The sequence below is a fragment of the Tiliqua scincoides genome, chromosome 3 (assembly GCF_035046505.1).
Source record: "Tiliqua scincoides isolate rTilSci1 chromosome 3, rTilSci1.hap2, whole genome shotgun sequence".
Lineage (NCBI taxonomy): Eukaryota > Metazoa > Chordata > Lepidosauria > Squamata > Scincidae > Tiliqua > Tiliqua scincoides.
The window spans coordinates 148,810,476-148,834,609 of record NC_089823.1 but is presented as its reverse complement, the minus strand read 5'-3'; the positions used below and the strand labels follow the sequence as shown (position 1 = coordinate 148,834,609).

Below are 24,134 nucleotides of genomic sequence, written 5' to 3'. Positions count from 1 at the left end.
GACCTGATCCATGCTGCTGAGTGACATGTTTATTTCTGTTTGGGTGCATGAAAACTGTGAACTGAAACTCTGCTCTCTAGTTCTAGCCACTATAGATATATTCATTAGTTCTGAAACATTGAAATCCTTAGATGAAACAATCTGATGCTGGACAAAGTGTTTGTGAAATGGGTTGGGGGAATTTGCCAATCTTCTGTGTTTCCCAAAAACATGCCTCACTCTTATTTGCCAATTTTGACTGTAATCTACCCACTCAGTTGCAGATTTTGCCAGTTCCTTTTCTCTCCCCCCCCGCCCCGCTGATATTTTTATTTATTTTATTCAAATGCTTATAACTCATTCTTTCACTCCAAAGGGGCCATCCAGAGGACTTACCACACAGAATAGTAAAAGTAAAAAATAAAAACAAAAATCACAATACCATAAATAAATAAAACTTTAAAAACTAGATAAACCACATCACAGAGAGCAACAAGAAAAATGTCTTTGCTGGCGTCTTAAATATACTCGTAGCTCATTAAAAAGAAGGAAAAATCACATATGTGATGGTTTGAGATAATGCTGTTCTCCAGACACATACTATTATTGTCTTCAAAGGAATTATCATTACCTTAGGGGTCTCAGTCTAAGGCAGTAGTTCCCAAACTGTGGGTTGTGAACTACTGGTGGGTTGCAAACCACTGGTTTTTCCTGGGTCATCAAAGGGTGATAGAAAGATCAGATAAATAATTGTCTCAAGCCCTGAGCTACTGAAAAATCAGAGACCATAGCTGCTTATTACCATGCAAAGAGCTCCGCGCCTGCAGTTTGCAAGAATATGTAAATATAGAAAGATAAAGTTTGAGGATCAAATCAAGGAAATATAGTGTACTTTTTTCTCTGCTGATATAGTGTACTTCTGTCTCTGTTCTATGCATCACCATAATAATATGTCTCAACTAATTTATTCCCCCAGGTATATGTGGAATTTGATGACCTGGAATGGGAAAAACGTGAATGGCTTAAAGTATATGAAGATTTTGCAGCCTTTTTGGTGGAGTACCAGCTGGTCTGGGCAAAGAGAAAGGATCCTAGCCAGACTCAGGGATCAAAGATTAAGCATATTCAGTGGCCTGCATTGGTAAGATATGTAATTTCCTTTTATGAATACCATTAAAAAATTCCAGGAAGTGGAATAATGTGATTTTACAACTTACAGTTTAAGTAAGTTGTACAGTTTTACATCTTATAGTTTGTGTGTTCTCATTCTTGTTTCATTCTTCTGGCAATGGAATAAGTTTAAATTAGAGGCTCTATAATTGTAGTAGTTTTGATTCACTTGTTAGAAATGGTATGCAGCTAGCTTCCCTTCTTTTCCTCTTCAGTTATAAAATTAATATAGGCAGCTCTTGTTTTATGAGGGGGTTGCGTTCTCATAAATATGTGTATATTGAAAACATAAATTAAAACTACTCTTCCCTTTGGTACCAGTGTAAATAGTGTGGGTTAGGGGAAAAGTAATTGAACACTCATGCTGACCATTGGTGACTTTTGCTTGCCCAAGATGGTAAGGGGGAGGTGTTGAGGAGGGAGGCTGTTGAGAGTGGGAGTGGCTAATTATGCTGAAAAGCAATGCTGAAAATTAATATGCCAGTAAGGAAACAGTGGTAAGTGGCAGCTCTGTGAATGTATTTTCTTTCCCTCTCTTTTTTATCTTTTACCTTTAGAGAACGCCCTCCCACAGGAACCTGCTAGTCTAATGGGGTTACTTGATATCGCAATTTGCAAGTTAATAGCTGCTAATTAGCTGCTATTTGGAAAATGTGTAAATTAAGGCCATGTTAATCAAGAGCTACCTGTATTGGCCTGCATGGTAGGCAGCACAGCACAAGAATTTTGTTGGCATTGTTAGGTGCTAAAAACAGGGCTTAAAGTAGTCCAGAGTCATAGTACTTGAAAACTGGCTGTCACCTTTTCACCTTTCAATTTTGCCAGCATCTTGTGGTAAATTAGTATTGGCAACTGGGGTCAGTACTTCCTCTGCAGATGGAGTGGCTGTATACTGTATACAGAATATGTTTTATTTTGTTGCTATTTGAAGTGTCCCCCAGGGTTATCAGAAGCATCTTAAGTGTGCTGAGGTGTCAGTACTGAAAGGGTAGTCTGCATGGTAGTTGGGCTCTCCCAGGTCTTGAAAACATGATCACGATTTGCATATTTTCTCTTCTGTCATATGCAGCTAATGAGTTCCTAAGTGAGAAAAAAGTGCTTATTTCTGGTCATCACCTGCTTAGTGACATCACTTCTGACCCTCAGCTGTCATCATCAATCTATTTGGCCCACTGTGTGAAATGAGTTTGACACCCCTGGTCTAAGTACTTTGCAGGATTTTAGTGGAAAAGTGTGAATGGTGAATTAGAATAGAATATTAAACCATATGTATTTTTGGAATGTTTAATAATGCTGCTTTCATACTTTGAAAGGAAAAGCATTTTCTAGATTAGCAGCTGTTCTGATTCCAATCCCAAAAGAGGATAAGTTGCCATAAGATTCTGTTGGCAGATTGTTTCTCGCAGAGATTTAGAATGTTTCATGAGATTCTCTTGTTTTAAATCCTATATCCTTTTATGCAAGAAGCATTTTACTGTTGCAGAGAGACTAAATATTTCTTATTCATCCACTCAAAATACCTAGCACTTTCCCATATATTTCAGAGTATGATGTCTCTCTTATAAAAGACTGTCCTTTTAACTAAATAATATTGTTGTGCCTTTTCCAGTTTTAAAAATGTCCCCTCCAAATTCTCAAAAATCATCTCAGTTATACTTCCAGATCCTCATTTATCCAGTTTCTCTCTCCTGAATACTGCCAGGTCTTATTGTATCCCTTTTACTTGCAGTTTGTGCACTTAATAAATGTGCTTAAAACTCCAGGAGGGTGGTTTGCATGTATCTTCAACCCATAGTTTGGCTGATCTCAGTCTTGCATGCTCTCTTGCTTAGTCTGATTCTCTTCATGCCTTGCTGGTTCAGGCAAATCATTGTTTGCTTTTTTGTTTAAATAGGTAAATTATGGTACAGTATTCATTTTCCCTGCAACCCATAACTGGACATGTTGATTTGAAGTGGGTTTCTAATTTTGTTATGGAGGACAAGACCATTATTTGCTGATTTGGACAAAATGGCAAACAATTGCATGAGCAAATCAGGGAGAGAATTGGAAATGGGGAGGGGAGAGGTGAAAAAAGTGCATGTGAACCTGAGGATGGCAAAATCACATTTTGAAGTTGCATGTGAAATGAGCTAACAATTTAGTTTCTGGACAAGCAGTGCAATCCTGAGCTCCCTGGGGTACGTGACTGCAGCTGTGCTGAGAATGGCTCCCACTGCATCCTGCACACCTCAGCCTGCTGCAGGCAGCGCCTCAGGAGGAGGGGACTTTTATCCCCTTCTCCCAGGTAAGGGAAGCAGCCCCGTGATGGGGCTACTCACTTTACCGCCGACCAAAAGGTCGGCAGTAAGGTAAAGCCGTTCATGTAGGGCACCGAGCCCCACACAAACACCTTGGATCCGGTGGGGCCGAGCTCCATGGGACTCACCTCACCCCGGCCTGCCCTTTCTCTGCCTCCCGCCTCCCCATCACCCCTCCTCCCTGCCCTCTCTCCACCCTCCACCTGCCTCCCCCCTCCCCAGAACGCCCCCTCCCCACCCCCGCTTACCGTTCCGCGACTCGGCAGTCCATGAGACCGCCAAGCAGCGGAGGATGGGTGCCCACCTGGTGCTAGCCCAGTGCTGGCCAGTACTGGGCTAGCACGAGCGCTGGCCCAGCAGTAAACCTCGCAGACGTGCCTTACGACACGTTTGTGACAGTACAATCCAGCATAAAGCTGGAGCGCCAAGCTCAGGATTGGGCTTTTCGTTGTTACTAGCAATATGAAAAAGCTTAGGACAGCCATTTTCAACTTTTTTCAGCTCGCGGCACACTGTCAAGGCACTAAAATTGTCAAGGCACACTACCAGTTTTTTACTTACTTTAAATTACTACATTACAGTTAATCTTGAATTAATAAAATTAATACAATTGAATCATTACATGACAAAAAAATTGACAAGAAGCATGGAGTGGGAAGTATATGTAGTTTCTGAAAAGGAGGAAAAATTCTGTGTTCAAGTTCTTATCAAAAGTGCCAGAAAGTGTTGGCAAAGACAGGGCAGATTGATCACATAGTGCAGAATGTGGGTGAGGGGCAGTGAGGAGACATGATTGAAACAAGTGGGGGTGGGGGAGAGAGAGAGAGAATGTGAGGCAGTGATTCTGTATCTTTGGAAGGTGCTGACAAGTGAGGGGAGGGACAGTAAGAGAGTTGCTAACTATGATTGTGAGATTGGGTGGGGGGAGATATTCCTGGGGAATGAGGTGGGGTGGGGGAGAAGAGGAGAGAGAAGTGCCAATTGCCTGCTTGTGTATTTGAGAAAAAAGAGTGCAACCAAAAGCCCAATCCTATGCATGCCTGCTCAGAAGTAAGCCCCATTATAGTCAATGGGGCTTACTTCCAGGAAAGTGTGGATGGGATAGCATCTCCAGAGCCCAATCCTATGCAGGCCTGTTCAGAAGAAAGCCCCATTATAGTGAATGGGGCTTACTCCCAGGAAGGTGTGGATAGGATTGTGGCCCAGCGCCCTTCCTCTAAAAGCCCCAAAGTGCAGGGAGGGTTGCTTTGGGGAGTTGCAGGCAAACTGGCAAGGAAAAGGGACTTTCAGGAACCCTGGAACCTTAGGTTGGGGGCCAGACTCACTCGCTATGTACCTGCTTGCCTGCTTCTGGCTATCTCTTCTCACTCACTCCACAGCTCTCACCTCCTGGCTCCTCCAGGCTTCTCTTGTTGGCCAATCAGCATGCAGGCAGGCAACAACCTCCTTCGTGCCCAACCCTATGCATGTCTACTCCGAAGTAAGCCCCATAGTAGCCAACGGGGCTTACTCCCAGGAAAGTAAGGATCAGGTTGCAGCCTGAGTCATGCTCAGTAGCAGGAGCAAGCTCCAAGCTGAGTCTTCAGCTGCTGCGTGGGATGCAAAGCGGGCACGACCAGCCCCTTCCCTGGCTGCTCCCTTGCTTATGCTTCCTGCCACAGGAGGCTCAAAGCAGCCGCTTCCCCTGCACGCAGGCATGCAGCTGCTGCCTGCCTCCTCTGATCCTGCGGCACACCTGAGGCAGCCTTGCGGCACACCAGTGTGCCATGTCACAGCAGTTGAAAACCATTGGTTTCTGAACTGGAAATCTTATCTAGAATACTTTTTGTTGTTTTGTATGTATTTGTGAGTTACATGTAAATTATAGGCGTTCCCCTGTATCTGCTGGCGTTCTGTTCAGGAACCGCCCCGTGGTTAAGTGAAACCGCAGATACATATGCCTGTGGCCTCTGCCAGGCTCAGAGGATGAAAAACTCAACTTCCAGTTTTTGACTGAAAACCAGAAGTGATGTTTTTATGCCTTTAAAAGGCATTTGGAGGGCCTGGGCATGTGCGGGTGAGGGCCCTCAGACCCAATCCACAAATAAGTGTAACTGTGGATATGTGAGCCCCTTTCTGTCTATGATCACAATCCCACTCACTGATTCTGTGCACAGAAAATCTACATGAATGAATATTGGGGCCTAGATACATGTGTCACCTACAGCCAGTCCTTAAGGCATGTGCCTGTGTTGCAGCAAAAACGCAAAATTCATCAGAAGTAGTTTCAGCTAGTAAAAACGTGAAATTCCCAAGCATTTGGGGAATTTCTGGTTCCACCTAGTCCAAATGCAAAGCTCTAAATCGGGGTGCTCACACTTTTTTGTCTCGAGAGCTACTTTGAAACCCAGCAAGGCCCGGAGATCTACCAGGGGGGAAGGAATCGTCTGACAGACACCCCCTTTAATGTATGGAGCCCCTGCTGGAGTCTAGTCAGTTTCGTCAGTTTTGTTGCTGCATGCCTGAAGAGCAGCTAAAGTGTCAGTTTCAGTGTCAGTTTAGTGTCAGCTAAATATGTCAGTTTCGTCTAGTCACTAGACGAAACTGACATATTAACAGTTTGGAGAGACAGGGCTCCGCGATCTACTCATTTTGCCTCGCGATCTACCGGTAGATCACGATCCACCTATTCAGCACCCCTGCTCTAAATATTTTTTGGAGATTTGCGTTCTGATTGCATTCTGATTTGTGTGCTGTGTTGAGCCACCCCATGCTTTCATGTTCTGACTAGTTGGAACTAGAATCTCCCAAGTTCTCATGGGTTAGAGTGCAAATCTCCAAAGACACTTGGGACTTTCATAGTTTTACTAGCTGGATTGTGTAGTGACAGATTTCAGGCTTTTCAGGTAACATGCAGGTGGAGCCTGCAAATTGTGGCAGTGAGCTAGAAGAGGTCAACCTGATGTGGCAGGTTGTGCCACATCAGCAACCTGTTTGGCTATGATTCTTATTAGGCCCTCTGTGCTTGTCTAGAGGCAGGAGGAGCCAACTGGATCTAGGGGGTCCAGAGTATCTATCTGGTCATTTAGCATCTCTTCCCATCTGACCTGGTAAGAGATCTGGTGAGGGTCTGTTGGAGCCTCCTGAGCCCTAACATGCTTCTCTGTTAAGCACCATTGGTTTGGTTTAGTGTACAATCATTGATCTGTACATAGAGGTCAGATTCTGCACAGAACATTTATAAACACTTTTTTAAAGGATTAAAAAAACACTTTTTAAAAGGAGTAAAACTTTAAGGAAATAGAAATGTGATTATGTTTTTGTACAAACAGTTCATTCATAAAGTGGAGAACAAAATAGGAACACCTTAAAGTCAAATTCTGCTGACTGTGCTGCATATTTAATCTGAATTAGTGTGTTCTTTACCAGAACACAAATTCAGTTCTTGCATTTGGAAAACACACTTCTTCCTTACTATTGTTTAATGCTTCACAAGAGAAACATGTTTGACCTCAAATACGTTTTCTGCCCATGTAAATAATGAATATTTTGCAGATTGTTCAATTGGAGACTCAGCACAAACAACATTTATTACAAGTATTGATAAATGACATTTCCCCTTGGTGCTACAATTAGTAATTCTCTGGGGTAATAAAGCATACCAACAATATTTGAAAATAGTCGTACTTTTCCCCCTATAATATGATGAGAATTTAGAGAAAAAGAAAAGGAACCATTTTCAGGTTTCAAGGATTTTTTAAAAAACATCAATACAGGATACTTTTTCAAAAACGGTTTTAACGTGAGAATCAATGTGATGTAGTGGTCAGTGTGTTGAACTTAGACTGCAAAGACCTAGGATCAAATCCCCCCTGAGCAGGATTCAGTGGGATCTTGTGTTCCACTATTTGTAAAAGTTTGGACTTCTACAAATGCAATGCATGAATGGATTCTTCAGTGAATGGAAAGTGCTTCTCACAAGCGTAATGTTTGCCTTTATGTCTTTTAAAGAGCACATTGTGGAGCAGAATTGTGATGAGCATAGAGAGTTGCTGCGCTGAGGAGGCCCCAGGGAAGTTCACTGGCGTGAGCTTTATTCCACATGTGTTCTTCAGGGTACAGCCTGCTAGTTCTTGATTGAACGTAATGTTATAACATCGGGGAAAAAAATAGTAATAGTATTTGTCCCATTACGTTCCATATTAGCGGAGGCAAGGCCGCTCAGGACAGAGGGCAGGTTTTGCCCCTGCACCAAGATGAAATCAATAAGTACAATGCTTTATGTCACTTTATAGGAGTGAGTAGTAAGGGAGTATTCTTTCCAAGGTCCTATACACTGGTAACTTGGTGTATGGGGCCAAAGGATAGGTTTTGTCTCCCAGATTTTATTGTGTTCTGTAGAAATTTGTAGAATACATTGCGAATTAAATTTGCCTGTCTATATAGCATCTGTTCTTGAATTCCTTTTCTTGGTCACATTAGAAGATGGAACACAAGAACTGGTGTATGTATGTCATGCTGTAAAAGTCTTGTGAATTTTTGTCAGCAGATTATGTGTATTTGTAGAGCAGGGTTAACTCACGCATTTGCATATCCTTTCTCTTAGCACTACATTGTTTGCTTGACCTCTTAGCTTCAGTCCCAAACTACCACAAATTCTCCATCTTGGTGAAAATAGAATACAGCTAGATCTGAATATGCAGACCTGATGGTCCCTTGCTTTCGCAGCCTCAGCAATGGGTAGCAGGCTGAACGGTTGTTTTGTTGAAAGTCTAGAATTTTTTTTCTTAATTTAAATTTGTTTTTATTGAATACTTTGTCTCTTACATCATGGGAAGAAAAATAACATAACTGATCATAAGAACAGGAGAATACTTTCTGCTTTTGCAAGGAAAAGGAATGATGCATCCAAACAGTCTGCAAAGGAAGGCATAGCAGGTGGTGTCAGATGTCTGCCAGTCCAGGCACCTGCAGTGGGATCCATGAGCTCCTGAAGCCCCACCAGAACTCACCATTACGCAGGACAGTGATAGAGCTACATTCATGGCTGAGTATATAGCTTCATCACTGCCTTCTCCTGACCTTCAGCAAACAGGCTCCCTCAGAGGTCTCTGTGAGGATGCAGGGACTTCTAGGAAATCTGTTCGCAAATGTGAATGCCAGGAGAAGGAGATGACAGGAGAACAGGTCATTTGGTCATCATCTCTCTGGGGAAGTGGGTGGATGTGCAACGTACGTCTCTGTCCTGTTTGAAAGAAAGAAGACTTTTTTCCTTAGCGCTACAAAGGAAAGGCATCATCCATTCATCTGTTCTCTTCCTTGACAGTTGTAGTTGAAGGAACGATTGTACTCCTCAACAGCACTGAAAAAAAGAAGGCATCCTCTCTTTTCAGTTGTGTATTTGTGCATACACACTCAGGGCACAGCGAACCATGGGGACCCCACTGCAGGGCTTTGTCCAAGGACCCTTCAGGACTTGATGATGACACTGGAATGCACATACAGAAAAGCTATTGAACAGGTTTTGTGATAACATCAATCCAAAATGAGGGGTTTGAATTACAGAAAAAAGTTGTATGACTGGTTTTTTTTTTAGATTGTATCTGCTTATCTCCTATGCAGAAAGGAGTCCTGTCCGACTACAACATGTGCCTGTTGAGTAGGTTTATCTATATAGGTTTATGTAATAAGGTCTAATAAGGTCACCGTTTTTGACACCACTAGAATGATTATAGGAGGGCAGGATTCTTCCAATGAGAGTGCCCCCTGTCCTTAAAAGAACATACAAATTGGATGAATGGTCAGATAATGGTGCAATAAAATGTGGTTGCTTGTAAAATTTACCAAACTCACTGAACATATGTTCTTAAGATGAGTACAGAAGGTTGAGAACTTTTGGGGAAATTGGCATTCATATACATTGGGCCTATTGTATCCGTGGATTTCATTATCCGCAGGTGCCCGAACCTGTGTTCCCCGAACCTGTGCTCTGGTCACCTATGAAGGGTGTTCTAAGCACCAGGGGCATGCGTGTGAATTCCCAGGCCCTTGGAACATCTTCTAAGGCCTCCCAGAAGCCTTAAATGGTCACTTCTTGTTTCTTGGAAAAACCATCCCTGTCCCTCTGAAGGCCTTTTAAGGCCTTAAAATGTCACTTCTGATTTTTCCGAAAAACAGGGAGTGGCCTTCTAAGGCAGCCATTTTCAACCACTGTGCCATGGCACAATGGTGTGCCGCAAATGGTCCCCAGGTGTGCCACGGGAATTTGGGAGAGGGTCATTTATCAATAGGACCATTAGGGGATGTGAGCCCCCATAGACAGCACAGTGTGCCTTGTCAATTGTCAAAAAGCTAATGGTGTGCCTTGACCATTTTAGTGCCTTGCCAGTGTGCCGCGAGATGAAAAAGGTTGAAAATCACTGTTCTAAGGCCTCTGGGATGGCACTCAGAACACCCTCTAGAGGCGACTGGAGTGCATCTCCCTCTGCTTCCGGAGGATTACAGGGCCCCCAAAATCTGTGGATTTCATTATCCTTAGGTTTCCTTATCTGCAGGGGGTCCTGGAACAGAACCCCTGCAGATGATGAAGGATCCCCTGCATTAATTATATGGCTACTTATGCCAATATTAATATGAATGTTTTTGTAAGAATTAATGTTATATATTTGTATTTTGATATTTTAAAAAATTGTATAAACAAATATACTAACCTAGACTTTTAAATACTGATAAACTACCCTTATGCTCACGTATTGCTTGCCTGTCAGCCACATTTTCTCATTTCTTTTTTCTACATTTTTTCACACCACTGCTACTTCTGTAGTATTTTTTTTCCCCAGCTGGAAATATCACTGTAAGAATCATGGCACTTTTTCTGTAATTTTGGAAGTAATTGCTGATGCTTCTTGGGCAAGCAGGCAAATGACACATCCCTGTTTGCTGCCATGACATTCCTTGGGAAATTCCCCCGTACTAACTTTTTCCTGCTGTGGCTACCTCACCCAACATCTAGTTACTTACCTGCTATCACATTAGTAAAGATCCTTCAGTCCATATTGATGCCCACATTATGTTTTGTGTCACAATGACAGTTTTTATCATCTCTGTATGCTTATGCCCCTTCCATGAAAATAACTTTCATGATAGCAGCCAAATCTGCGAAAAAAAAGAAAGAAAACCAGGAGAGAGTAACATAAGGTAGAATCTCACTAGAACAGCAACAGTCAATTGAAGGCCAGCAGCCTTCTCAGAGAGCCGCATCTTGAGCAGATACTCAGGGCACAATTCTATCCAACTTTTCAGCACTAATGCAGCCATGTCAATGGGTTGTATGCTGCATTCTGCAGTAGAGGGGCAGTTCAATGGCGTTACTAGGCCTGCGCGTCACCCCATGAAGTAGGCGGGGCAACACCCCAGGTGGTGGGTGTGGTGATGTACCATTGCCCCGCTCCCCCTGGTTTTTTGGCAGTACCTTTTGCTAGAACACAGATATTTCAGTGTGGTTTGTTTCACTGCACTCTGCATGAAATTACACATTGATTGATATGGTGGTTCAGGAGTTGGGCTTAGAGCTGGAAGATCCAGACTCAAATCCCCAGTTGAAGCTTCCTGGGTGACCTTGGGGCAATCACTGTCTCTCAGCTTCACCTACTTCACAGGGTTAAATTTCAATTTTAAAAAGCTTTGTTAGGTGTTAACAAACAAAATAGAGAAAACCAATGATGAGACAAACATGCAAGCATACAAGGAAAAGGCAACTTAAGCGTCTATGGCCATTCTGCCCTGGATACGCTTAATCTTGCCTTATCTTGAAGTTAAGCAGGGTTAGGCCTGGTTAGTACTTGGATTTGTTGTGAGGACAAAAGGAGGGGAGGAGCCATGTATATTGCCCTGAGCTTCCTTGGAGGAAGGGTGGTATAAAAATGTGAAAAATAAATAAAATAGAGTAGCCATGGGGCTCTATATAAGTACAAGGAGTAAGATTACAATCTACAACCTGCAAATTTTGAACTATCCTATTGGTTTTAATGGGGCTTCTCAAGTAACAGGTAACACCCTGAATTGTATTCAGACTAACTTTTCTTAGGTACTATCTATTAAGTCAATCTTTGCTTCAAAATAGAAGTTATTCATTGGATAAGACTGATTCCGCTTGACATTAGAATTCATTGACCTAGTCAGAAAATTGTGTGCTTGTTCACAGCTTATATTGATACATACAGTATTTGTTTTTAAATGCATTTTCTGCCTCATTGGAAAGAAACAAAACTTCAGTTTTATTCTGGGTTATAGAACTCACTCCCAGTCTAAAGATCCCGAATACTGTTACACGTGAAGATCTGTGTCCATACACCCACTTAGCAGATGGTTGGTGCTGTCAGTTTTGTTTGATGGTTTGTCGCATGTTATGGTGAAAGGGGAGTGCATGCAGAATTTTCTCTCCTCTCCCTCAACAGGTGGTAGACTTTCTAAGAATTGACAGTGCCAACCATCTGTTTGGTGCAGTGCAATTTTTCCCAGTCCAACAACTGAAACCACTAGCACAGTCCCCAGCACAGTGAACAAGCCATTGAAACTTCTCAGGCAGTGCCCTTCTGCAGGTAAAGTTATCTGTCTAGAAGGGGGTCAATACAAAGATACTTCCTTCTTTACACAGTTTGTTTATATTATATTGAAGGCATTATATTTCTTCTAGAGCAAAATGGTGATTTATACTGTGAGTTGGCATGTTTTCTTCCAGATTTTGCTGAAGCAACTGTAGTTTAGTTCGTTTAGATAACACCAGAGAACGATCTTTTGAAATGATTTAGAATCTTTCTGCAAATTCCTTAGTTTTAGATGACTGCTAGTATTTTTGCAGGTGAATTTATCAGGACAAATTACACAGGCCTATAAAACTGAGGGTCGGAAATGTTTTCCGTGAACTTTATGGTGGTTTGATATGAATTTGGGGTGCCGATTCCAAAAATGGTATCCGTTTTGCCCTATCACATCTTGTTTTGGAGATATAGTATAGCCCCTTCAGTGAATGGTTCAAGCAACTTCCTTATGAGGAAGCCATGGTGTAGGCTTCCTCATGAGGAAGCTGCTTGAACCATTCACTAAAGAGGCTATGCCAGGGGTGTCAAACTTGTTTCATACCAAGGGCTGAACAGCATTCATGATGCCTGCTGAGGGCCGGAAGTGATGTCATTCGGCAGGAAGTGATGTCATTAAACAGGTCATAACCAAAAATAAGCACTTTTTCTCACTTAGGAACTCATTAGCTACAAATGACAGAAGAAAAAATACACAAATCTTGATCATATTTCAAGATATGGGAAAGCCCATTTTTCATGTGGGCTGCCCTTTCAGCAGTAATACCTCAGCACTGTTTTGCAGCTGAGAGCCTGAGGGCTAGATAAAAAGCTTCCACGGGCCGCATCTGGCCCCCAGGCTTTATATTTGACACCCCTGGACTATGCCATGTCTCCAAAACTAGATGTGATAGGGCAAAATGGATGCCATTTTTGGAATCGGCACCCCCAAATATACCCAGGAATTGGTGTAACGTTTAAGGAAGCAAAATGCCTGTTGGCCTGTGTTATTTGTTAGCTATTCCACTTATTAAAGTGAAAAGGAAGCTGGATTCTGAGTTGGGAATATAGTGATTTTACAAGTGCTTATAAACATCATAAAATTCTAAGCAGGTGTGAGTCTTTTATATGATAGCTTTAAAGCCCTCAAAATATGAGATGTTAGCCTATAATAGAGGTGTCAAAACTTTTTGGCAAGAGGGCCACATCATCTCTCTGACACACTATTGGGGGCTGGGGAAAAAATTAATTTACATTTAAAATTTGAATAAATTTACATAAGTTTACATGAATGGCTATATTAGAGATGGAACTTATATGAATGAATGAAGGTCTTGTGATAGCTCAAGGCCTATGAAAGACCTTGTGCAAAGCAACACTGGCCTTTCCTTTGCTACTGCTATTGCTTCACATACATGAAACAGCAAGTAGCGAGGGAGCCCTCAACCCACAGCTCATGCGAGAGTTCAAACAGTTGGCCCTCTCTCTGAGAGTAGTTGCGTCAGCCAGCTCAGGCTCCAGCAAGTCTTCTGGAGGGCCAGAGGCTCATTGAAGACTGGGAGCTCCCTGTGAGCCAGATTGGGTGTCTCTGAGGCCCGCAAATGGCCCCTGGGCCAGGGTTTGGGCACCCCTGGCCTATAATATTGGTAGGTATTCTACAGAAAACTGGTTTCATGTTTAAACATAGGGTTAAAGTAATCAGTTACTTTGTAACTTTGAGTGGGAGTGTTGGTAACTTTGGGAAAGAATGTATTTTAGGATCTTAGACAAAATAATTAATACAGCAGTTTGTATTCCTGTGGTTTGGAAGCACATTCCTTGCATTTAACAAGCATGCAGTGAATCAGTGAGGGTGCCTTCATAGGAGCAAATAGGGCTTAGCCCCTCCAAGAGGAAAGGAAAGAAAAAATGCATTTAGACTTAGGGCGCAATCCTAACCCTTTATGTCAGTAATTTCCAGCATTGGCATAGCGGTGCCAGTGGGACATGTGCTGCATCCTACAGTTGGGTGTCAAAGTAAGGGAATATTTGTTTGCTTACCTCAGAGCTGCATTGCCCTTATGCCAGTGCTGGAAATCTTTAATTGATTAATTAATGCAATTAAGGATGCAATCCTAACCCCTTATGTCAGTGCTGGAAAGCACTGACATAAGGGGTTAGGATTGCATCCTTAATTGCATTAATTAATCAATTAAAGATTTCTGTGTGATCTCTGCTAAGTCACTGGCTAATTAATCCTGGTTTTCTTTTGGTTGTCCAATCCTATTGGTTCTCTCTTGTGTCTGAGACTAGCTTCAAGCTGGATTTTATTCAGGTCTCTGAGGCTTTTGGGGCAAGAGAGAGAGAGGCCTGTAGACTACAAATGCACATGACAAGATTCCTTGATGACAGTCTTCTCAGTGTTGGATAGGCCAATTTACTTGTTCCAATTGTTTTGGTTATTCTCAGCTATAATTGACTGAATGTTTTGATAATTCCTTTTCAAAACTTTTAGCCAATTGCTGATGAAGCTTCCAGAAGTTTTGAGGCAATTTTTAACCAATCACATAAATCCAGTGAGCCTATTATTGGGGAACATAACAAGTAGGGTTGAGTAAGGCCAACCCTACTCAAGATACCACTTGGATACCAAAGGATCTCCTCTGTGGAGAACTTGTGCAGGGAAAGCGCCCTACGGGTAGACCACAGCTGCGCTACAAGGATATCTGCAAGAGGGATCTGAAAGCCTTAGGAATGAACCTCAATAGATGGGAAACCTTGGCCTGTGAGCAGCCTGCTTGGAGGCAGGCTGTGCAGCATGGCCTTTCCCAGTTTGAAGAGACACTTTGCCAACAGTCTGAGGCAAAGAGGCAAAGAAGGAAGGCCTATAGCCAGGGAGACAGACCAGGGACACAGTACACTTGCTCCCAGTGTGGAAGGGATTGTCTCTCCCGAATCGGCCTTTTCAGCCACATTAGACACTGTGCCAGAATCACCATTCAGAGCGCAATACCATAGTCTTTCGAGACTGAAGGTTGCCAACAAACAACATAGAAATCAGTTACCAGAAGGCACAATTCTAAAGAACAGATTCCTCCCCCCCACTATGCAAAAGGGAGTCTGACGAATGAAGTTGGTGTATAACGGTAGGTCTGGCCTAGTCAGCTTTTATGTTCAAATTTGTCTAAGTGACTGGCCTACATGATCTAACTACATCTGAAATGTTCTGTGTGTTTCAGATAAAAACACATTAATGTTCTTAATCTTTTTATTAATGTTCTTAATCTGTTTTTATCTGTTACTAAAGAATTAAAGTATAGATTTGTGCAGTTGGGTTCTATAGTTGCCACCCTTCCAGGATTGGTCTGAATGTCTCCAGGAATTAGTATTAATCTCCAGGAGATTATTCAATGTGTCTGTATGTTCATATATTTATTTTGCAAGAAAGGCCATCTATGAATTTAATGAAATTGGTATTGAGTACCAAGAATAATAATTATTATATAATGTTTTTATGTACTCAAAGTATTTCACTCACTGGTATGACTTCATTAACATCAGGGAGCCTAACTTAATTTACAGAAATGTAAATGCACAAAGAATTAATATTTGATCTTGCAGATTCATACTGCAAGAAGTGATGTCAGTTGTTATTGGCTAGAGTGGCAGATTAATGTTTTTGAAAAATATATTCCGGGGGATATTAAGGGCTTTTGTTTGGCATACAGTGCTTATTCAAAAGAATACATACACATAAGAAAATGGTACATGTGCACTGTATGTACAATGAACCACTACAGCTGTTGCAATGATGCACACACTGTCCATGAGCAAAAGATACACTGGCCACCAACTCCAAATCTCACCAGCTGGCACTGCAATGAATTTGCAGGATTTGCAACGTAATGAATATAGCTTATACTTTGGAAGTGAAGAAACTCACAGTGTTGGCCTTAGTGGTTTGTGTAATAGGTCAGACCCATACATTATCAAGCATAATTCTTTTCTAGTTACCTAAATATGAACTGTTTTGCATAACATACTGGATTCAGTATAGTGTTGCATGTACTACCCTAGTATATAGCCTGATATTTTTCTTCTTTTCAAGCTATAGAATTGCTGAAAGAAATATTTCAAAGCCAACAGACACTTCTTTTTGATGAAGAGATAATAAAATATTACATATTTAGAAAAATGTTAAATTGCAAGAATGTGTGCATTGAAAACATGGACACAAAATCCAGTGGCATGCATTTGCATACATATCTTTTTTCATGCACATGTTAGTGTGCAGAATGGTTTCCAGTAATTGGCTCATTCGTTATTACAATAACCTTGTGAGGCAGTTTGCTAATAATCCTCCTGCATAAAGAAGAAAACTGAAGCTGAGGGCCTAAGATTGCACAGAGAGCTCATTACTGGAATAGCAGTGGGAACACTTGCTTCTGAGGCATGTCAAGATAGCAAAGGTTGTCATAGAATGCAATTTCAAAGTTAAACTACATCTTATTCTTAAAAGTCATATGTTGTGTGTGTAGTTTGGACTTAAAGTACATTATTTTTCTCTCAGTTCAGGCTGGAATGTGACTGTATTCACAAATCAGAAGATAAATGAGGACAATGGATATTGGCTATTAAATTTTTTTCACTTTCTTTATGATCTGTGGTGTCTAATTTTCTCTCACAGTCAGTCAGAATTTGATCTCAGGTGGAAACTGCTAGAACTTTGATTTAATTAGAGCTGTTTTGTTAGCATTTTCTTGCCGTGCCCTGTCTTATGATAATATATGTTCAGATTCATATTGCTAACTTTTTATTGCTCCCTGAACTGTTTTCTGCTTAATGCGTGCAAGATTTTTCAAATATGAAAAACATATTTCTTTATAGACATGTAGTGATGCATTGCCTATATCAGTACTGCTGTTGCAATTCAGTTATAATTGCTAGGCATTTTGAAAAAGTGGATAAAATTTTTTTAAAAAGAATTTTTTAAAAGCTTCTTGGATGCATGGATCTTTTTTGTTCCTAGTTGTGGGCTAGAAATGAGGGGAAGAGGAGAAACTGACATCTCTAGCAGTCTTGGGTCTCAGAAATGGAAGAAGTGATTCAGCAGTGTATACCGAGTCAGACCATTGATCCATGTACCATAGTATTGTTGACACTGACTGGCACTGACTCTAAGTTTTCAGGCAGAAATTTTTCTCTACCCTATCTTGAGATGCTTGGAATTGAACACGAGATCTTCTACATATCAAGCAGATGTGTTTCTCAAACTTTGAGGGAGCTTTACTCCCTCAGTAAGTTCTTGCGAGGGAGGGACTAGGGCAGTGACATGATCCCCAGGATCATGTCACTAAGGGGGGGCGAGGGGGGTGCAGCTGCAGGAGGTGTGGGGAGCCTTGCGCAGCCCTCAGTAGCACTCCCCAAGGCTTGGAATGTTCACTAAAAGAGAGTGCAAAGCACCTCCTGCAAAACAGAAGTGCTTTGTGCTCACTTTTAGTGAACGTTCCAAGCTTCGGGGAGCACTGCGAAGGGCTGTGTAGGGCTCCCCTCACCTCCTACAGCCTGCTGCAGCTCTACATGGTTCAAAGTGCAAGTGCAAAGCACTCCCTTTGCCCCCCTTAGCGACATGATCCTGGGGATTACTTCACTGCCTCCCTCCCCTTCCCCAGCCTCTTAAAGGGATGGGAGAAGCATTAACACGAACTAGTCAGTCGTGATCCATCAGTTTGAGAACCACTGTACTAAGCTGCAATAAAAGGTGTGGGTGTTTGCTGTTATGAAGAAGATTGCTGCTTTGGGTGGGGTTTCAAGTAGCAATGGTTGGAAATGCAATCTTGAAGGGGTGTGTTCTGTCCCATTGGTATGAGTTAGGAAGCCTATCCATACCTATTACAGAATGTTTAACTCCATCTTGTAATATGTTAAAATGTTAAAATACTGTAGTAAGTGTAGATTGAGTATTTGTATTCTGAATAGAACAAAGTTGTGTTTTTAAAGTTAAGCTTCCGAAAAGGAGCATCCTGTTGATCTGACTGCCTAATCTTGACAGATATCTCTGGTTTCCTGTAATAAAAGGAGCAAATGATTTTCATTTAGGGTCTTTCCCTTAAAAAGACCTGTGTCATTCTGCCCTTTTCCTTTAAAGCAGGGGTGTCCAAACATTTTGGCAGGAGGCAGCACAAGTCCAAGGAGAGCGGAGCAACTTGAAGCCGCTCTGCGTGGCTCAGAGTATAGGGTTGGGATCCAGCATAACTGCTGGGTCCCAGTCCCACCACCCGCCATCCCCCCGCCTCGGAACACTTCCCTCCCGCCTCCTCCCTGCCCATCCCAGAGCCTTGTGTTGGCCTAGCTGAATTCAGCCTCTGTAGGCTGGCGCGCCTCTGCACACCAGCCTAACCGACTCACAAGGAGGTGCAAATGTGCCTTATGGCATGTTTGCAACCCTCCAGGGCAAGGAACTTGTGCTGGCTCAAGGGCACCTCAGGATTGCACCCTTACTGTCTGAATTCAACCGTCTTAACAACATGTCAACATGAGCTTTAAGTCTGTGCTGTGTCACTGTTTGCTGTTGTAATAATCAAATGAATGTACTGTATGTGCTGTTACTCAATTTATTAACAAAACTGAGATTGCATTATTGCTTTACTGTCAGAGAGCTTACAAAGTATTAACCATTCCTTTTAGAATTGGTATACTGTAGCTGTCCTGTTTTCCTTTAAGGACAAAATAAATACCTGAATTTTATAGGTTTTTTGTGAAATACAGTGCCACAAAGAAACCCAAATATTTACTGCCATATCAAGAGTATTTGATCTTGATATCTGAAAATTGCTTTGAAACATATGGTCGACAAATGTTCTTGTGCTACACGTTTCATAAAGAACACAATTTATGGAAGTAAATGAAACACTGAAAATCATTTTCAGTGCTGTGGAACATAAAGTTTCTGTAAACAGAATTGTTTGATTTTGGTAGCCAAGAAATAAGACACAGGATTTATCTGGATCTGAATATTCCTTTGGTTTGTTCTAGATACAATAATACAAAAGAAATATTGCTTCCTAGAAATGGGGTGAGGTTCTTCACACACTTGAAGAAACAACCTGTGTGTTCTGTGATCTCTCTCTATTGTGGTAGCACACATTGAAGGTAAAATAAGGGTGCTGTGACTCTGAGTTTTCACTTTTTAGTACATAAAATACTGTGTAATATTTGCAAACTGACTAGGAGAAATACAGGTGGGCCCCCATATCTGCGGATTCCATGTCTGCTGATTTAGTTATCCATGGATTGCCCCCTGTGCCCATTAAATTTCCTTAGTTGTAAATCAGAAGTGCTTGCAGCACAAGTGATCTTGCATAACATTATTGCTGAACTAAATAGCCAAAAGTGCAGGCAATCAGCCTGCACACTAGAGGGTGACTAACAGGAAACAGGAGTCCTTCTTTCCTGTTAGCCTCTCTGCAGTGTGCAGGCTACTTACCTGCACTTTCAGCTCTTTAGTTCAGGAAGAATATTAAACAAGAACATTTGTGCAAGTGCTTCTGATGTACAACTTAGGTAATTTAATGATTGTGGGGGAGGGGGCTGCAGGGAGTCGCTATTTATATAGCATCCCCCTATATCTATGGTTTCTGGTATCTGTGGTGGAGGGGGAGCAATGCATCCCCTGTAGATACCGGGGCTCACCTGTATCCTTAAAAGTAATTGACTATGTTAGCTGATTAGTACAATAGTCTTCAATACTTTTGAACCCAGCCTACAATATGGAACCTATTTTTGGTTTTTTTTACTACGTATTCTAATTTTTAAGAGCTGGAAATAATGGCAGATTGCTTTACCTTAATAGTTGTACAGAAAAGGTGACTTTTGGCAGACGTAGCTTGTTGGTCAGTGATGAGAAGTCCTGCTGAATTTCCCTCTTAACAGTAAATGAGTCTTTCCATTTGCATTTGGACTCTATTTTAAAATCAGGGCAGCGCCGCTGCTGTAACCTATTTTAGATTGCTTGGATCCAGAGTCGTGACCCACCTGTTGAAAACTAGATGATTAGTAGAAGTCCAATAATGTTTCGAATGCTAAATGTTAAACATTGCTAATTAAGTTAGGATAAGGCACACTTGGAAGAAGTGATATTTCTCTTCTGCGTGGTTTAAGGGATCTACAAGTGTGATAGTTTCCTGCAGCTACATTGATAAAATGTGATAATAGCTCATTGGAGTGTAGATGTAGTTGTCAGTGGCCAGAGCTGTGGCTTGTTTTTCATGTGACACTCCACCTATGCGACAGTTGTTGTGCCTGTGGGGAGAGGTGCTGACTGCCTTTCTGAATGAGAAAGTGGCTAAGCAACCCAGCACTTTCTAGATAGTGGCACGGACTGTAGAACTTCTGGGTAGGGCTTTTTTGGCCTTTGACTGATTTGGCTTCACTTGATGAGTTAATATGCAATTGAGTTTTAGATTGTTTCAGTTATTGCCCTTGATAATTTTGTTGTCTGCTGTGGACTCATATATGTTTGTTTTATTTTATTTGATATCTGCTGAACAAGTGAGTCAGGATTGGGAAGTCTGTTGGTGTACTACCTGCCTTGATGTCCAGAAGTCTCCCAGCCTGGGATAATCTGTGGTGTGGTGTTGGTATGTCCCTTGATATTGGTTTTGGACGACTTCAGTGTTCAAATATAGTTCCATTAGGATTCTGGACGACTCTGTGGGAATTTTGTACTGCCGGGGCTGGCAACTCATCTGATGCCATAGTGTTGACCTTTGGAAAAGGGAAATGGCCATGGTTGTGAGTGAGGTCCTAGGCAAGTGAGGTCCTAAACGACCTTTGCTTTCTCATAAAACAAAAGCAGCTCTTTATTTTTCCGAGTAACTGAATGCAAAGAAATGACTGGCCAGAAGTTTAGAATGATGGTGGCGGAAAACTCATAATGAGTCCAACTGAACACAGGATAGAGCCCATTTTGCATCCTGTTCCATAATGGTGACAGCAGCAAAGAGAGCTTTTTTGTCTGCCACCATTTCCTCTGCCAGTTGTCCAATTGAGCTATTCTAGATTGTTCAGGTCCTGCTTCATTTGGCTCCCCAGGGAGAGGATAAGAACAGGTTGATGTCTCGCTGTGACCAGTTTGTTAGGCAGTTTGCAGATAAAATTGCTTGTGTTTGTCATTATTTGATTGCCACATTAATTGTGCTGGTCTATGCTCTCTCTGTATCTTTGTCTCCTATGTTGTTTAACATCTTCCTAAAACCAGTTGGAGAGAGAATCTGGAATTTTGAATTTAGGTGTCACTGCTATGAGGATAACGTCCAGCTCTCTCTGTTCGATCTAATGCTGGGAGGCTGTGGACAGCCTAGAGCAGGGGTGTCAAATCCGTTTTATAGAGTAGGCCAAATAGCATTTGTGGCACCTGCTAAGGGCCAGAAGTGATGTCATTAATCAGATGAAGTCCTGAAATAAGCACTTTGTTCTCACATAGGGGACTCATGAGCTACTAATGACATAAGAGAAAATATGCAAATCTTCACATTTTCAAGATACTGGAGAGTCCAATTATCAAGCTGGGAGAGCCTAGTTATCATGTGGGCCACTCTTTCAGCAGCACCACTTTTACCAAAGGGTCACTTTGTAGCTCAGCAAAGCAATGCTGCTGAAAGGGCAACCTGCATGATAATTGTTCTCTCACAGGGGCTTGGCAGCGTCTCAGCATCTCTCACCCCTCTTGGTCTGCCCCTTCCTCCATAGCAGGGGTCTCCAAACTTTTTGGCCAGAGGGCCACATCAAATGTCTGGCACGGTTTTGAGGGCCAGAAAAAAATTTAAATATAAAATTTATATAAATAAATTAGAGATGGAACTTAGATGTGTGAATAAATGAATGAATGGGCTCATTCAGTCAACCTTTCTGGCCCTTAGATCACCCTCCATATGCAACCAGAAATAGTTTCAGTCATGTCTGGAAAAGTGGGCCAGGGGCTTTCAGGGGACAAGAGGCTGGCTGTGGGCTGGATAGAGGCTTGCCACGGGCCACATCTGGTCCCCGGGCCGGGGTTTGGAGACCCCTGCTCCATAGCATTCCTTGCCTTCTGAGGACTCCTTCCGTCTCTCCCTCCCAAAGTGGTGCTACTGAAAAAGCTTAATGATCACATGGGCCAGGTGAAGAGCCTCCATGGACTGTATTTGTCCTGGGGCCTTATGTTTGAAAACCTATGCCCAGAGTATTGACTGGGTCAGGAACTGGAACTGTCAGGATTAGAGTCAACAAGCTGAATTTCAGCCAAGACAAAACATAGGTCCTCTTTGTCCTACAGGCTATGGTGTTGGACAATCAACCTGTTCTGAATGAGGTTGTATTCCCTCTGCAGGAGCAGTTTTGTAGTTTGGGAGATCTTCTGGATTCCTTAGTACTCTTGGATAATCACGTAGTGGTGGTGTTCAGGGAGGCTTTTGCCTAGCTAGCTTAGATTTGTGCATTAACTGTCACTTTTCCTGAGTCAGCCTGACTAGGCCACGTGGTCCACACAGTGGTGACATCAAATCCTTGTTACTACATCATGCTGTACACAGGGCTACCCTTGAAGACAATCTGAAAACTGCAATTGGTTCAGAACATGGTGATCCATGTTGTCACGAGGGCACAGTGATTTGGCTCTAATAGGCTTCTGTTCCTGCAACTGTTCTGGATTCGATTTGTTTCCAGATGCAATTCTAGATGCTGGTTGGTATTTACCTTAAAACCCTGTTACAGCTTAGGGACGGGGTTATCTGAGGGATCTCCTCCTCCTGTATGATATAGTTTGGTCTCTGAGGGCAATAGGAGGGCTCTCCTGTTAACTGAGGTGAATTTGGTGGCAAGGAGGGAGGTGGCCTTCTCTGTTTGCAGTACTGCAGCTTTGGGACTCCCTCAACTCAAGTTAAAAACTATACCCTCCTTGTTAACCTAGCAGAGGTTAAAGGCTTTTTTGTTTTGCCATACCTTCTCCCTTGAGTTGTTGCTTAATTCTTTATTGTTGGTTTTGTGCTGTTACTTTATTGTAGTTTTTATGTTGTCAGTTTCATTGTTTGTGTTGACTGTAATATTAAATTGTAAGCATTAAATTGAATGCAAAGGGAAAGGTATGATTAAAATAAATCTAAAAATATATTTTTTATCTTACTCCCTTATGGATCCTGGTAGATCGAAATGTGTGATATGTATGTTGTTAATGCTGTGCTCTGGCCACCTTTGGAGCGCTTTCTGAAGCCCCCAGTAGCTGCATCCACCCACAGCCTCTGCAGGCTTCAGAGTGGCCCTGTAGCAGCCCAGAGCATCATAGTGCCCAGAGTGGCAGCCGCTTTCAGCACAATTCTGCACTGATTTGGACTTTCGTCTGGGAGGAGATGAAAGATGCAGCCCAGCACAGTATTGCACCAGGAGTGGCAGCCACCATGTCACCACAATCACTTCTGGGTCGGGGTGGGGGAGCGGCAAACTGGGAGACGGCCCCAGGAGGAGACAAGCCCAGGACCACCACTGGTTACTGGAGACTCTAGGCTAATGTGGCACAGAGATTTGTCGGTTTAAGACACAAGAGTCCTAGGTTCAAATCCCTGCTCAATAGTGGAACTCACTATTGGGTGGCCTTGGGCCGTTCACTGATGATCAACATAATGTGCCTCTTCGAATTATTAGGACAAAATGGAGAGAGGAGATAACCTAGTATGCCACTCTAAGTTCTATGGAGAAAAGGTATATAAAAATGTAATACCTGTAATTAAAATAGCCATTAAAGATAAATGTTAAACTGTGGAAAAGTATGCAGCTTGTTTTAGGTCACTCTTAACAATGTAGTGAATGATCAAAACAGAATTGTTAAGGGTTCAATGCAGGTAAATAATTATCGTAAACATTTATGTCCTAAATTGTTGCCTATTTTTATCATTCTTTACAATTTAGTCTACCCCAAAGCTGTTTAAAATACTTATCTACCATTTGATGGTAGGTGGATGAGATCTACCATCTACCATGTTACAGTCCACTTGGTTTTTAGCACCCTAGGCACTCATCCTAGGAACTGTGAAAATGTCAAACAAGCTCCTGCTAGGTATTGATTCTGACCCCCAACTAAGAGGAGCCAGGACAGCAGCAGGTTCCCACTTTACATTCA

At 42.2% G+C, this 24,134-nt stretch overlaps 1 protein-coding gene across 1 annotated transcript in view; it reads left to right on the top strand.

Annotated features, from left to right (window-relative positions):
* Nucleotides 1–24,134, top strand: part of JMJD1C (jumonji domain containing 1C) — a 179,283-nt gene that overhangs the window by 47,683 nt on the left and 107,466 nt on the right. The window contains exon 2 of the mRNA XM_066619792.1: nucleotides 956–1,120. Coding sequence (XP_066475889.1) covers nucleotides 956–1,120 — 165 coding nt within the window. The remainder of the gene's footprint in view (nucleotides 1–955; nucleotides 1,121–24,134) is intronic.